The sequence below is a fragment of the Hetaerina americana genome, unplaced genomic scaffold, assembly GCF_022747635.1.
Source record: "Hetaerina americana unplaced genomic scaffold, ioHetAmer1.1.p SCAF_1, whole genome shotgun sequence".
Classification (NCBI taxonomy): Eukaryota; Metazoa; Arthropoda; class Insecta; order Odonata; family Calopterygidae; genus Hetaerina; species Hetaerina americana.
Window position 1 is genome coordinate 102,155,280 of NW_027286069.1, and position 13,015 is coordinate 102,168,294.

At 36.0% G+C, this 13,015-nt stretch overlaps 1 protein-coding gene across 1 annotated transcript in view; it reads right to left on the minus strand.

Annotated features, from left to right (window-relative positions):
* The window catches only part of wit (wishful thinking), a 238,947-nt gene extending 227,267 nt beyond the window's left edge, over positions 1 to 11,680 (minus strand). Inside the window, exons 1-4 of the mRNA XM_071592057.1 lie at positions 11,349 to 11,680; positions 10,838 to 10,998; positions 10,635 to 10,741; positions 10,054 to 10,168 (exon numbers count right to left, since the gene is read on the minus strand). Of these exons, the coding sequence (XP_071448158.1) occupies positions 10,054 to 10,168; positions 10,635 to 10,741; positions 10,838 to 10,889 (274 nt within the window). The 5' untranslated portion in view covers positions 10,890 to 10,998; positions 11,349 to 11,680. The remainder of the gene's footprint in view (positions 1 to 10,053; positions 10,169 to 10,634; positions 10,742 to 10,837; positions 10,999 to 11,348) is intronic.
* Between the last annotated feature and the right edge of the window lie 1,335 nt (positions 11,681 to 13,015).

Sequence of the window (13,015 nt, forward strand, 5' to 3'; positions counted from 1 at the left end):
GCTGTAATTGAATACCGCTAGTTTTGCAACCTGATATTCGCAAAACAGGAAGTAAGTGGTTCATGATTCTTTTTCTTTAGAAAATTATCATGGAAAACATTATTAGCTCTCCAACTCCTAAGTATCCTACATGCGGTTAATGCTTTTCAAAGTCAAAAAACGTCACGTTCGCATAAAACATGGTCGGAAAGTTGGGTCCTGTGCGTGACGATATCATTAACATGGACCTCACCCAGCATTTTAAGGTGCTTATACCACACAAAAATGCGACGAAAAAACTCTCCTTCCGAAAGATCAAGGAAAGGGTCTAGATACCATTTGACTCAACATGGAGAAAATATTTTTAGGCTAAGCATTATAATTCTAAATTTCTTCGCCAGTTTTGTGAAAACTTAAATTTCTCTTCCATTTGAGAAAGAAACCAGACTATCCGAATGAGACTGGATGAAAGATTTTCTAAAAATAAACAAGATAACAGCATGCAGACAAACGGAAGCAACTTCCATAGAACGGGAAATTGGTTTCAATAAAAATCACAAAATTATCATTTTATTAAACTTTAAGTCATAGTGGAGTATTATTATGACAATGTTGAACACTTGGCACCCCCGAAAATCTATATGACGTAAATGCGTCAGGTTATACTTTCTCAAAGATGTTTCTACATCAACTTTTCAAATTTTATCACTAATGTTTTTCAAATACAGCAGTGATCTGCTCTTGATATAATGGGTTTCAGTAGGTCAATGTCATAGTAATCTGATGTCTCAAATTTCAAATATTATTTGGAGAGTCCATAGAAGTAATATCCTGCAAAAATGATCTTGTGCCTTACAAACAAGCCCATTTCACCCTTCAAACGCAAATCAGGGTAATATAAGCACAGGGAGAAAGTTTTTAATTTTTCATATCACTTTCAAGGATAAAAAAACTATTCCTCAAGTTTTGAAAATAAATCAACGATTATTGAAAAGTAATCTTACAGGGTTTAAATCTCAACAGTGACAGAAAGTTCAGTATACGTTTCCTAAACATTTAAGGTATATTAAATATAAACAAAGAAAACCAAAATGAATGTATGAATAAATGGAAGATGAAATATTCAAGTTTTAGGCATAATATAAATATTACTCCGAACACTCAAAACATTTTTTCCAATTTTGGTTTAAATATTTTTATCAGAAAAAAACCTAACTTATGCTATGGGTTTATGTTAACACGGAATTGGAATAAATGCATCGTCCTATAGCATGGCTCACATGCATGGCATCACAGACTAGAAAAAAATCTCCCTTTCACGATTGAGATTTAAACGAGGTAAAATATTGATAAATTTGTAACTCGGGAGACCATTTGAAGATTTTGCTTCGGTAATTGTATCGTCTCCACTTATTTTCACTCAAAATTATAATTCAGGGAATTGATGTGGACAAGCATTGTTTCGCTAACCGGGACAGGAGGATCGGGACGGTGCAATGTTTAATGTGGCTCTGGCTTTCCACACCGAGGGACCGGGTTCGAATCCATTAGGTGGCGGAATTTCCCAGCTGTCTCAATCCCTACTTGGGACGACATATGGCAAGCACTGTAAGCGGAGTATGTTTCCTGTCGAATGGAACGTTAAGTTAAAGATTCCTTGCCGCCTTTCGTTAAGAGTAGAATAATGCAGATGCCGGGTTTCTCCACACTCTTCCTCGCTTTCTCGAACATGCTACCGCTACCAAATAACCAACCTAGGTCCTCGGTCACTTCCCCTTAAGTCACGTTGAAGATGAAGCAAAGCGACAGCGAAAGAGAATGGATGTCATCTACTGAGCATGCGAACCACGTTAATTCAGTCAGTAATGCCAGAGATAGTTTCATTTTAAGATTTCAATGATGCTATGCGACACACTTTCAGGATTAAATACATATATATTCGATTTCATGTTTTGGAACGAGCTCTAAAACTATCTTTTTGGTGAAAGTATGAGCATTTAATGAAGATATGTGTGAAACATAAAAATATTTTAATCAGAATAGTTTATTCTTCGATACCCGAAAAACCACACAGCTCGGCTGAATATGAAGATGTGCAATGTCACCGGGAATCATAATCGGACCTTCCGGTCATTGGCCGAACTCATCACCCACTGGGCAACAATGCTTCCGAGGAATTATAATAAAAATTCATTGGAATTAAAAAAGCACAAGGAAGAATCAAAATAACTTAGCCTTTCTGAAGGATAGCATTTTTTCTTTCCTTTTGAAAAGTAAAAATTTATCCAGGGGAAATACAAAGTTATTTTGATTCTCCCTTTTGTATAACTATGGAATTACACAAAGTAACAGCATCGACTATCTCTCAAAAAAAAGAGATGAAAGTGAGACCGATTAGCCCGAATGCCAACTTGAGTAGAATCAAGTGTATCGCGAATTCCACTTACACAAATTTTGGCGATATCTACGATATATCTTCCCAAAATTCTGAAATTTCCGTGGGCGAAATTTTAGCATATAATAATCCGAGAACTACTCAATAAAGAGCGATCATACATATTTTATAGACGTAATTTATCACGCGAAAATTGAATTTTATGCTATAATGTTAGGTTAAAACGTAATGCACATGTGGTACGGATTTCCTTAATTTTCTTCCAATATTAAGTCCGCGGCAGCCGTTTCAAATTGAACCATGTTAATCTCGCCGCCCTAAGTCCTTTAAAGGCAGTGAAATTGTAATAAAAACTATGAAATATATTGACTCCATAGTGCAGCCAAGTAACAATTACCGAGGCAACGTTTCCCTGCTATTTTTCCGCAAAACCTAATATGATATCCCAAATACATGGGGATGTACATGAGGGAAACACGCATTGGGACAGTCTGTTTTCAATATGCGCGTATTACGAGCGTGTGGAGATCCAAAAATTCTACTTCTCGAAATAACAATAACTGAAAAAACGGCAACATTTAACACTATTACTGAAAGTCCTATACATGAGTCCAAATGTGAAAATTTTTTAACCCTTGAAAGAACGAGGAAGGAAATTATTCAGGGGGGCTAGAATAATCGGGAAGTGGCCTCTCGAAGTCACGTCAAATCCACTCGTGGAGATTTAATAATGAAAATCAAAATTTCAATCCTCAAACTGCTTCATTAAAAAAAACGAACTTTCAACAAAATTAAAACACTTGTCGAAAGTATTAAAAGAATATGACATGTTTTGGCACCGTTCCCGTCTTAATTACAAGATTGGCAATTGAACCAAACATTAATGGCCAAACGATTACGATAATGGTTCAAAAACATGCAATGAAAAATGTAACTAGTGTTATCAGGGCGGAAGTTCCAGGAAAGTACAACTCAAGTAAGTAATTGACGAGTAGAGTGCATTATGATTTCACCAAAAACACATGAAGGTTAAGTACGACGGGATACTGAGGACAATCATTAGGCAGACATAGCATGATTTTTTGAGGCTATGGATTCTTGAGAAAATTCGCCGCGACGCACCAACCGGAGTAAGGACTGCTCGATCCATTTCCCGCGGAGCTGGTCGAGGGACGGTGACACAAAAGTAGGGGCGGCCACGATGGCCAGACGAAAGGGGGCAAGGGCCGGATCGATGGGGATTTCCAGCAGCTGATTGTACGCGCCGCACCTCCACGGCGAGAGTTAAAAGCACCGTCCCGCCCCACCGCACCCCACCCCGCTCACGCACGCGACGTCCTCGTCGGATTCCAGTGAGCCACGCACCGAGGGCGGGGAGGAGATAGGAAGAGGAAAAAAGACCAAGCCGGTGAAAACTTCCAGTTTCACATCTTCCTCGGCCTAACCCATCACATCTCTGGATTAACTGCATCATAGTGGCTCAAAGCCAGACAACCACGATCATAGCTCGATTTAACTTCTAATTGCCACTGACAGTGTGTTCACGTACATTACTACGACTAATACCCTGTTTAAAATTCGCGCATTTCATTTTAGACGGATGAGTGTCAGAAGTCGACGAAATTGACACGTTATATGAGAGTTATTGTATTTCCTTGACCGCACCATTATATGGTAACTGAAACTATTTTCCGAAGTGGAACAACATTTAGCTTTGCAGAGAGAAATGCAGAAACCGGATGAATGACGCAAAAGCCCTTCAATAGCAATAAGTGCTTAGAAAATGGAAGATAATGGCACCAATTTATTAAGAAGCCCATTACGAATCTTCCACGTAAAATAATAATACATATTTTTCTTTATACCCAAAGATCTTCAAAGGAACTACGCACTAACTGTCTGCATAAATAAAAAATGACGTTTTGTCCTTTTAAAATCAACCAACACAGCTTACTGATTTTACATTAAAAAATTAATCCATCAATATTTTTTATGAACCCAAATGTTAGACAAATTAACAAATATGTTGGCATGAGATCTGAACGGAAGTCCGTTGATACTGAAGCTTAATTATGGGGTAACAAATTATAGAATACATATCTTTCAGGGGAAAACTTCAAAAACCATATCAATTTTGAATTTTCAATAAAATGTAATCAGCACTGAATTTCACAGATATTCAGGAAAGTCGTAATGGAACAAATCTCCCAGTTAAATTAACAATGTAATTAAGTTGTTTTTCTTCGGTTCTTGGATAAAATTGAGCTTCATCACAGTATTCCTCAACCAAAAGATCTAATACAGAACCTTGAAGAATACAATCTTTTCGCCACTGAAGGTAATCGCCCGCCAAATCAGCAGTGGTTTCCATCAACCCGTCGCGCGGGCAATAAGTAGTAGTAGTAGTTTCAATGCCACATTATTTGGAATTTGTCAAAGAAGTAGTAGTATTTAGGGGAGGCGACCGACTGCTGAGGTCATTTGCGCCATAGGGGACGGACGGGAAAGGATGAAGGGTGGAGAGATACCCGGCGTCGGCATTAGCCTACTCTTTACGAAAGGCAATAAGCCTCCTGGGATTGAAAACTGAAGGATTAAAGTACCCCGAATTTTGCGGCGAATGTTTTACGTTGGGAGTAAAATTAAATATGCAGCTCTAGGCAATTTCCGTTCACATTTAAAATGGTAACATGCTAGAAGCCACTTCACTTTCCTGATAGCCATAACTACAGGAAATTGCGAACCATTTAGGCGGAAAATACGTTGCCTTAAAAATTTCACTAAAGTACTCGTTCGCTAAAACTTGGCCTATAAAACATTTCCATTACTAAATTACTTAAACAGCATTTCGTAACTAATTGGTCACATTAATGGGAATTCCACCAGGCACACCGACCATTTCCACCTACCAGTAATGAATAATATATTTAAAATATATAATAATAATATTAAATACTAGACAATTACTTTTTACTTATGCTCATTTATGTTTTACTTTCTAAAACACACGTGCTTCCCAAGCATGAGTTGATAAGCTTTCATAATATTCCAGGCTAAAAACACTTATCCATAACAAGTGTGTTGTTTGAAGACTACCAGAAGTGCTAATCAAAAAATTTATTTGGCACTACTAGTTGAAAACTATCTGAATGCATCGTAACAATTACCCTATAATAATAAAACTGAAAATTTTCCAATTAAATACTTCCTTAGTAATTACATAAATGTACATAAGGGGTAAATGAACAATTGCATGACATCTTTTTCTGTCACTGCAAACCAAAGAGAGGCAAAATAGTTTTAAAAATAACTAGACCTCACAATTTACATAGAGAATGTTTTTGATCGGTGTGCTTCGTAGAAAACACAAAATGGCATAATTGCATATGATGCAATAATGTAACAGAGCTCACAATTGAATACCTGCTTCCTACCTTGAAGTGAACTATGAAGCATATTCAACTATTCCAAATTGTCCTTGGCCAAGTCCTCTCACAAGATACTATGAAAACATGCTCATCACGAGAAATGAAGTAAGTAACCACATTGTATGGTTACCATCAACAGACCAAATTTTGGCCCAAGGAGATGAAAACGTTTGCATACAATATTACTGACACACATCTATAATTAGCACAGGACGTAATACGGCTTCTGCTTCATAGTATGCAGCATACTAGTAGCAACACTAATCCACAATAAGGCTCACATTAAAAATAACCAAAACATATTATTTCTGCCCTTCTTTCAGAGTAATTATTTAGTATTAGAGAGAAGTTCTAAGCAAAGCAATGAAGTATACTTCCAAATATTTTCACAATACTGTTGTCAAGGCTCTCAATTTTCCAGCTACTTCACTTCTAAACCATAAGCATTCTTTGTTGAGTCTGTATTCTAGTGGCATTTTGAAGGCATTACAGCATCCACTATGGTTGAGTCATTTTGAACTGAAAATGGAAGCCGCAAAGCCAATGTCACCGAGAGAACTAACCCCGAAAACTTGAGAACTCCCATTAGATAAAATTTATCGGTAATTATGATTATTCAGTTTTATACTCTTGATATAATGCTGGATGACAATAAAGGTATAAGATTTATTGATGAAACATTATTCAGAGTATGGAGATGCCTGAAATAAGAATTCTATGATTGCAATTCGATCCTCGCATATGTCAAAATATCCAAGTCAGAAGAAATGACTTTTTGACATTGAAGTAGTCACCAAACAACAACAAGCTGTAACTCCCTGCAATAAAAAGTCTAACGCTCGCCCTTCTTCCTATGAATTTTCCCTTCTTTCTTGAGGATGAATTCTTACAGGAGTTATTATTGCAAGCCATTATCTTTACAATGTTGGTTTAGTTGCAGTAGGGCAGGGTAAGGGCATCTGTACTCCATTACAGTAATGTAGCTGAAAACCACATAACCACAAAAGACTGGCAGATAGCTAGAGCAATTCAGCAATAAGTGAATGCAAGAAGTATCCACCAAGTCAAATGCTCTTACCTACATATGCTCAAAACAATACTTGAGAATTCCCAGTTTTAGATTTCACTAAAATCACAATGTACTATACTTTAAGTCTCCCGGCAGAAAATCAGCGTGAGAACTGTATTATTACGGCAGAATCCTGTAACCATGTTATGGACACTACTGTGCTTGCCTTATCCTCTCCTTCAGTCTGATCAAATGAACATATCAATCAATTGTTCGACCAATTTCTGAAAGAGCCTATATATTTGCAAAAACTTACTAAATTTACCAAAAAAAAATTAAAAATTTACTACTGGGGAAATTTGTTCTTTCATTTTATCAAATACTTCAAATCAGATTACAGATATCATGTAGATATACCAATTCACGTACTTCCATCTTGTCGGGACACCTACCCAACAAAAAAATGACTCGAAAAGACTCTCATTGGACAAGGTGAGGGACAGCTAAATTTAATTGAGGCATAAGGGATGGATAGGTAATACGATGGCCAGAGGAAAAGACATGGAGGTGAGAGAAAAGGAGGTGGAGACATTAATCGTAAACATTAGAATTACTCCCCGAAAAATCATTAGCATCGGGGTTCTCGAATTACACCCAAGAAGCAGAATATTATCCCCAAATTGTTATCGGACTGACAGGGATTGGAATGGTGCCATGAGCTCAGCCATTGTTATAACTTGATACCTGAATTTAAGCTAACATACAAGTCACAATATCTATTCAATCACAACTTATTATGACTTGCTTGGGCTGGTATTAAATATGTTAAAACAATCTTAGCTTCAATGATGTTCACACTAACAATTACCGAATTGTGAATTTTAAATCCTTGCACTAAACCACTGTAATCAGAAACAACTCAGAGAACAATCAGAGAATATCAGGATAAATTCAAGTTAATACGAATCGAATACTGATTTGCTTTTCATGCCCTCTTTTCCTAATTCAAGTTTTTCTACATTTTGAATAATGAAGGATAATCACACTAAATTCTCATGGTTTTCCTACCCATTATCATTATTCAAGCGTGGTAAAATTAAATTGCTATTTAATAGCAATTTCAAGGTGAAAATGGCATCTGAGAATCCCTCGAGTAGAATACACCATGCATAGAAATTAAATGGAAAAAACAAAGACTTTCTATTTCCGCACAGCCTGCGGGAAAGCAGTCTTATTTGTTACTTTATTTTCATTATAATGGAATTTCACAAAGTATTGACCTTGACTATCTCTCAAAAAAATACCATCTATATTTTGACACTCCTAGCCCCAGTAGGTTCCTTTTATTTATACTTTTAAAACTTTAAGAATGTTACAGGGTTAATAAAGCAGTTAAATGGGTTATTTTCTACAGAGAATAAATTCATCACATAAGATTCCCGAGTGGGTGACATTTTTCATTCTGATTGCCTGTTTGATGATGAGCATACTGAGTGAGCTCTTCCCTCTTTCAATGGAGTCCAAGTACATGTGATTATGTACCGAGTGACACGAAATGAATTTTTGGCAGTATGGAATCAGGAATTGAATAAAAATCTTTTATTACTCTTACTTCCCAAAGACGATTTTTGAAAGCACTCATGACATTTAACAGAGTCGCTTATCAAAATGAATCAAGTTACACAACTTTCTTAATATGCTTAGTTGAAAACAGACCATGATAAAAACTCAAGACCTGCCCATTTCTTGCCTCCAAAAATAACAGAGGCCAAAAAAAGTACACTTTACTTAAATAAAAAGGGATTTCAATCTTGCTCAACTAAATGAATAACTGATCGTAGCACTTTTCCACACGATGAAATTTTTTCAAAAAAGGGTTACACCTGATGATGATGTAATACATCTAAACCTGGTCGTAAAATAAAAAAAAATTATCAAGTGGAAAATTGCTAACAGTTATTCATTATGTTTGACTTCCACCACATCACGCCTGAAGCTACTCAATTTCTTGCTAACCTCAATGAAGAAGTTTAATGGAAAAATAAATAAGCATATTTCACATGGGAAATCTGCTACATCTGACCATGTACATTAATTTTCTTGATGGTACAATGCAATTAGTACTGGCCAAAATCACACATTTATCATTCAAATATGAATAAGTTCACATCTAATAGAATACTATCTTCACACGGAAATCACAAGAATGAACACAAAATGGTCAGCCCGTGAATCAACTCAGCCCAAAAAGTTGTGAAGGCATAAGAAAGCAGCTAAGATCCAGGCAATGTCACACACATGGTGTGCTTTTTCAATTTTTCACTGAAGATAAACCTTTCCCCAACAATGAATCAAAAACAAATATTACCAAAGGCAAACCACCACGATAAGTTTTACAGTGATGTGAAGAACCATTTTTGCTCAGAAATATGGCAATTCAGAACTTTTTTCACATCCTTGTACAACTCTGGGAAGGATACTACGTAAATATTGACCCTTTCACTGACTAGCAAAGAATGCTAGAGGACTATCAAGAAGATTCTCACTGTTTATTATAAGTTTTCTAGAAATATTAATGATTAAAACAACAGGCAAACCTATCCTGATTTGGAATTTATTGCATGCACGTATATACACAAGTCTTTAATAAAGTTATTATTGACGTACATGGTTTAGGGTTCAAATTGGTGAAAGATTCAATTTGATGAGTGCATACATTCATCAGTCCAAAATAAACATGATTGGGCAAGACCGGAGTTTCATGATACCTGGAGATGTTGAAATGCAACAAGACTGGGGTTCTCTCATCAAAGTTCTGTCCATTAAAAAGTGAAAAATATATTGCATGTGAAGTAGATTACTCATAACATTAACATAATTCTTTGAGTCTTCAATCACTGGGTTGAAATATTCAAATATGAACAAATATATGCTCTGTGACGATAATGAGTGGCAGTTTAAATAAGGCATCATAGATAAAAACAACTACAATAATATATATACTAGCTACTCTTTTAATGATGACTGGTGTAGACTTGCACAATATTAATAAAAATCGAATACACACTTGTTTTCTCAAATGTTTAAGGCACTATAAACAATACAATATGCCCTCTTAAGATTTGAACCTTCAACTTCCAGGGAGCTCATAGACACACAAACTTAGTTAGCTAATTTTGTGCTTGGTCCTAGGTAGCATCATGAAACATATTATTGTTTTTGAAGACACAATATTCACTTACCTTGGCCCAAGATTGTGATCCCATCTGTTTGATTGACTGAAGTATCCTTAGACCAAAAAGTGTAGCAAAAGTTTGTAGCTTTGGCACACTTTTCCACACTTTTTCCATAAAGACCCTATAAATTAAACAACGGATCAGAAACAACATCAAAAAGTAGCCATTCAAATTTCTTGACTGTTTCAAGATAGTAATGTCAAGTACATAAAATTTTAATTTAGTTTTTTAATTACACTGTCTTCCTTCATACATTGAAATAATACAGGAGCAGACATTTATAACTTTCAATTACTAGATGCAATATTATCCTGCCTATTCGTCGTGTATTTTAGAGAAACCAGAACAAATATGACAAAGTTACTAATTCATGCACTTTGACTCCACACGTTTAAAGTAGAATTAACTGCCAAATTGGGGTATATGAGCTTCGTCACTAAACAACGAGTTAATTTACATTTTAGGAAGACAGGAAGTCGGCTTATATAGGAATTCATGTAAGTAGTGGTTCTAAAACTTCACTTCTGAAAGTTAGTTTCTCAAGACTTAAATATTAATATATGGTCATATCTCATGATTATAATTACCAATATTTCGTCCAATCCATAGTCTTCCGATGAGTTTTCAACAGCTTGATGCACTTCAACGTTGTTGTAACGGCGAGCACACAATCTATACTCTGACGACTGGGTGCCTATTGTTTAAAATCATATCCATCAATGTCTGAGAGCAGACGTCGACGCAGTAATGATAATAACGAACACTTAAATACCTATTTCAAGAACCCTACCTTGAGCGTGGGAATATAAGGTTATTATGAACACAATGGTGGCAATTTCCATTGTACACCAAACACTCAATCTTCTATAGTAATCATTGTAGGATATGGAGACATAAGAAATAAATCCTAGGTCGCTTGAGCCGTCTGAATATTATACGATCCATTTATTCCTGTGAACGAATTGAAATGTTTAATACATCAATATTATCATCAAATTTGTCGAAAAAGCCTCTGGGTATAAAGAAATGAATAAACAAAATGAAACTCCCAACAACCGAGTGTCGAGATTAATGATTTTCAACTGTACATAAATTTACTCAAATAACTCTCGAAGCCGAGCATCACATTACAATAAACAGAAGTATATGATTATCAAAAACGTTAAGAAAATAGTGGCAGAAGAAGGAATTACGTCAAGAAAACAAAAGTGTCAAATCCCTGACGTACAGTAAAATCTCAGTAGGGAAATGACGAAGGAAGACAATTATTCATAATACGAATTTTTATAAAATATAAATACCCCAAACGCATAGAAGTCATTTCAAATTCAGCCGAGGAACCAGTCCGCCAGTGCTAGTGCTCACAGTAGTTTCAATAACTGTGAGTGTCCAAAACGACTTCCCCATGTCAACACAAACAAAAAACTATTTCCAGTTTAACGTGTAATTTAAAAAAATTGGCATGTGGAAACGGAGAAACCAGCACCTTTCCACATGCAGAAGAATAGCTCAAACAGAATAACTCGCTAATGTATGACAGGGGAGTTAGTCGTCCTCGTCTAGACGACCAGACGGTCGGGCGTGCTTATACGAATCTCGCTTAGCCGGGTTCTGCTACCCCCTTCGAACTGAAATGAACCCTTCTGGAAATCTGAGTAGACGAACAACTCACTCCGCGTCTGGCTGGAAATCTTTCATATTAAATGCTCTCTGCCTCCCGTCGGATCCTCGGCGCTGGCAGCGCTGCGAAGGGAATCAAAGGAAACGAAGAAAACCCCCGGAAAGTGCTGCTATCTTCAAATTTAAGCTACAAACCATATAGCCGCGACATTTCAAACAACTTAATTTCTGTCATTGCGTCATGACTCCAATTACATATTAGTTCTAAGGCCTCAATATCGTAAAAGGTAATTTTGGTTTGGCCAAGCAATTTTGAAGAATATAGCCAACTTAAATGGCGTTGCTTTCATGCTTTTGAATCCATTTAAAGTCTCCAGTGATTTATTTATTACGATCGTGATAAAACACACGACCGAGAGCCTCAACTTCAAATTTATGACTTCTAACCTTCTAGTCAAAATTTTTTCGAGATTTCAAAATGCGGGAACGTGGATAACAGCACTATTTTTCTGGCACAGCGAGATGACCAAAAATAATAATCCCGTTTACATATTTGTTACTGCTGGGTAAATGTGTACAACGTTTTAAATTTAAGATTCAATATCAAATTCTTCATAGTTTGGCTACTATTCTGAATGAAATTTTAATTATACAAGAAATAATTATTTTAGAAATGGTTACAATTCTGGCCAAGGCCTCTATCATAAGCAAATAGTTCCCGCATGTCATTGGTATGTATTACATGGGATGACAAAAAAGGAAGAGTCAAATGAAGGATTTTTTTCAGAAAAGTAAGAGTTGTGGTGCGTATGTGGAATGTCCTCGAGGCCACTCGATTTCGAATACATATTTAGGTGGGAGCCCACTTAAATCTTTCAACTAGAACTCCCATTAGATGAATCCTGTTTACATGTATGTCACTTGGTTTGCCTTTTGTAGGACATGATTATGATTTCAACCAGAAAAATAATCAATTACAACTACACGAATTACAGAAATGGAGTTTGTAAAAATTATTGATTGGTAATTTACCTTCTTATTGAGTTTAATTTAAATGCGTTTTAAATTGAAATAAACGCAAAAATATTTTGCGTTTATTTCAATAAACAGATTTGTGTACATGCATTTATATTCTCTAAGCCATGTCTGAGTTTTGGAAAGGGGACATTAAGTAAACATGGGAATAGAAAGAGTAGAATAGAATAGAAAGGTGGTCTTGAAGAAATTCCTAATGTTATTATTTCCTTAAAGTCTGGTACGGGCATCAATCAAATGGGTACTAGAATAGCTATTTGTATTTTATTATTCTCGAAGTACTGATTTTCTTTCCCTTTACTGAACTTGTGAA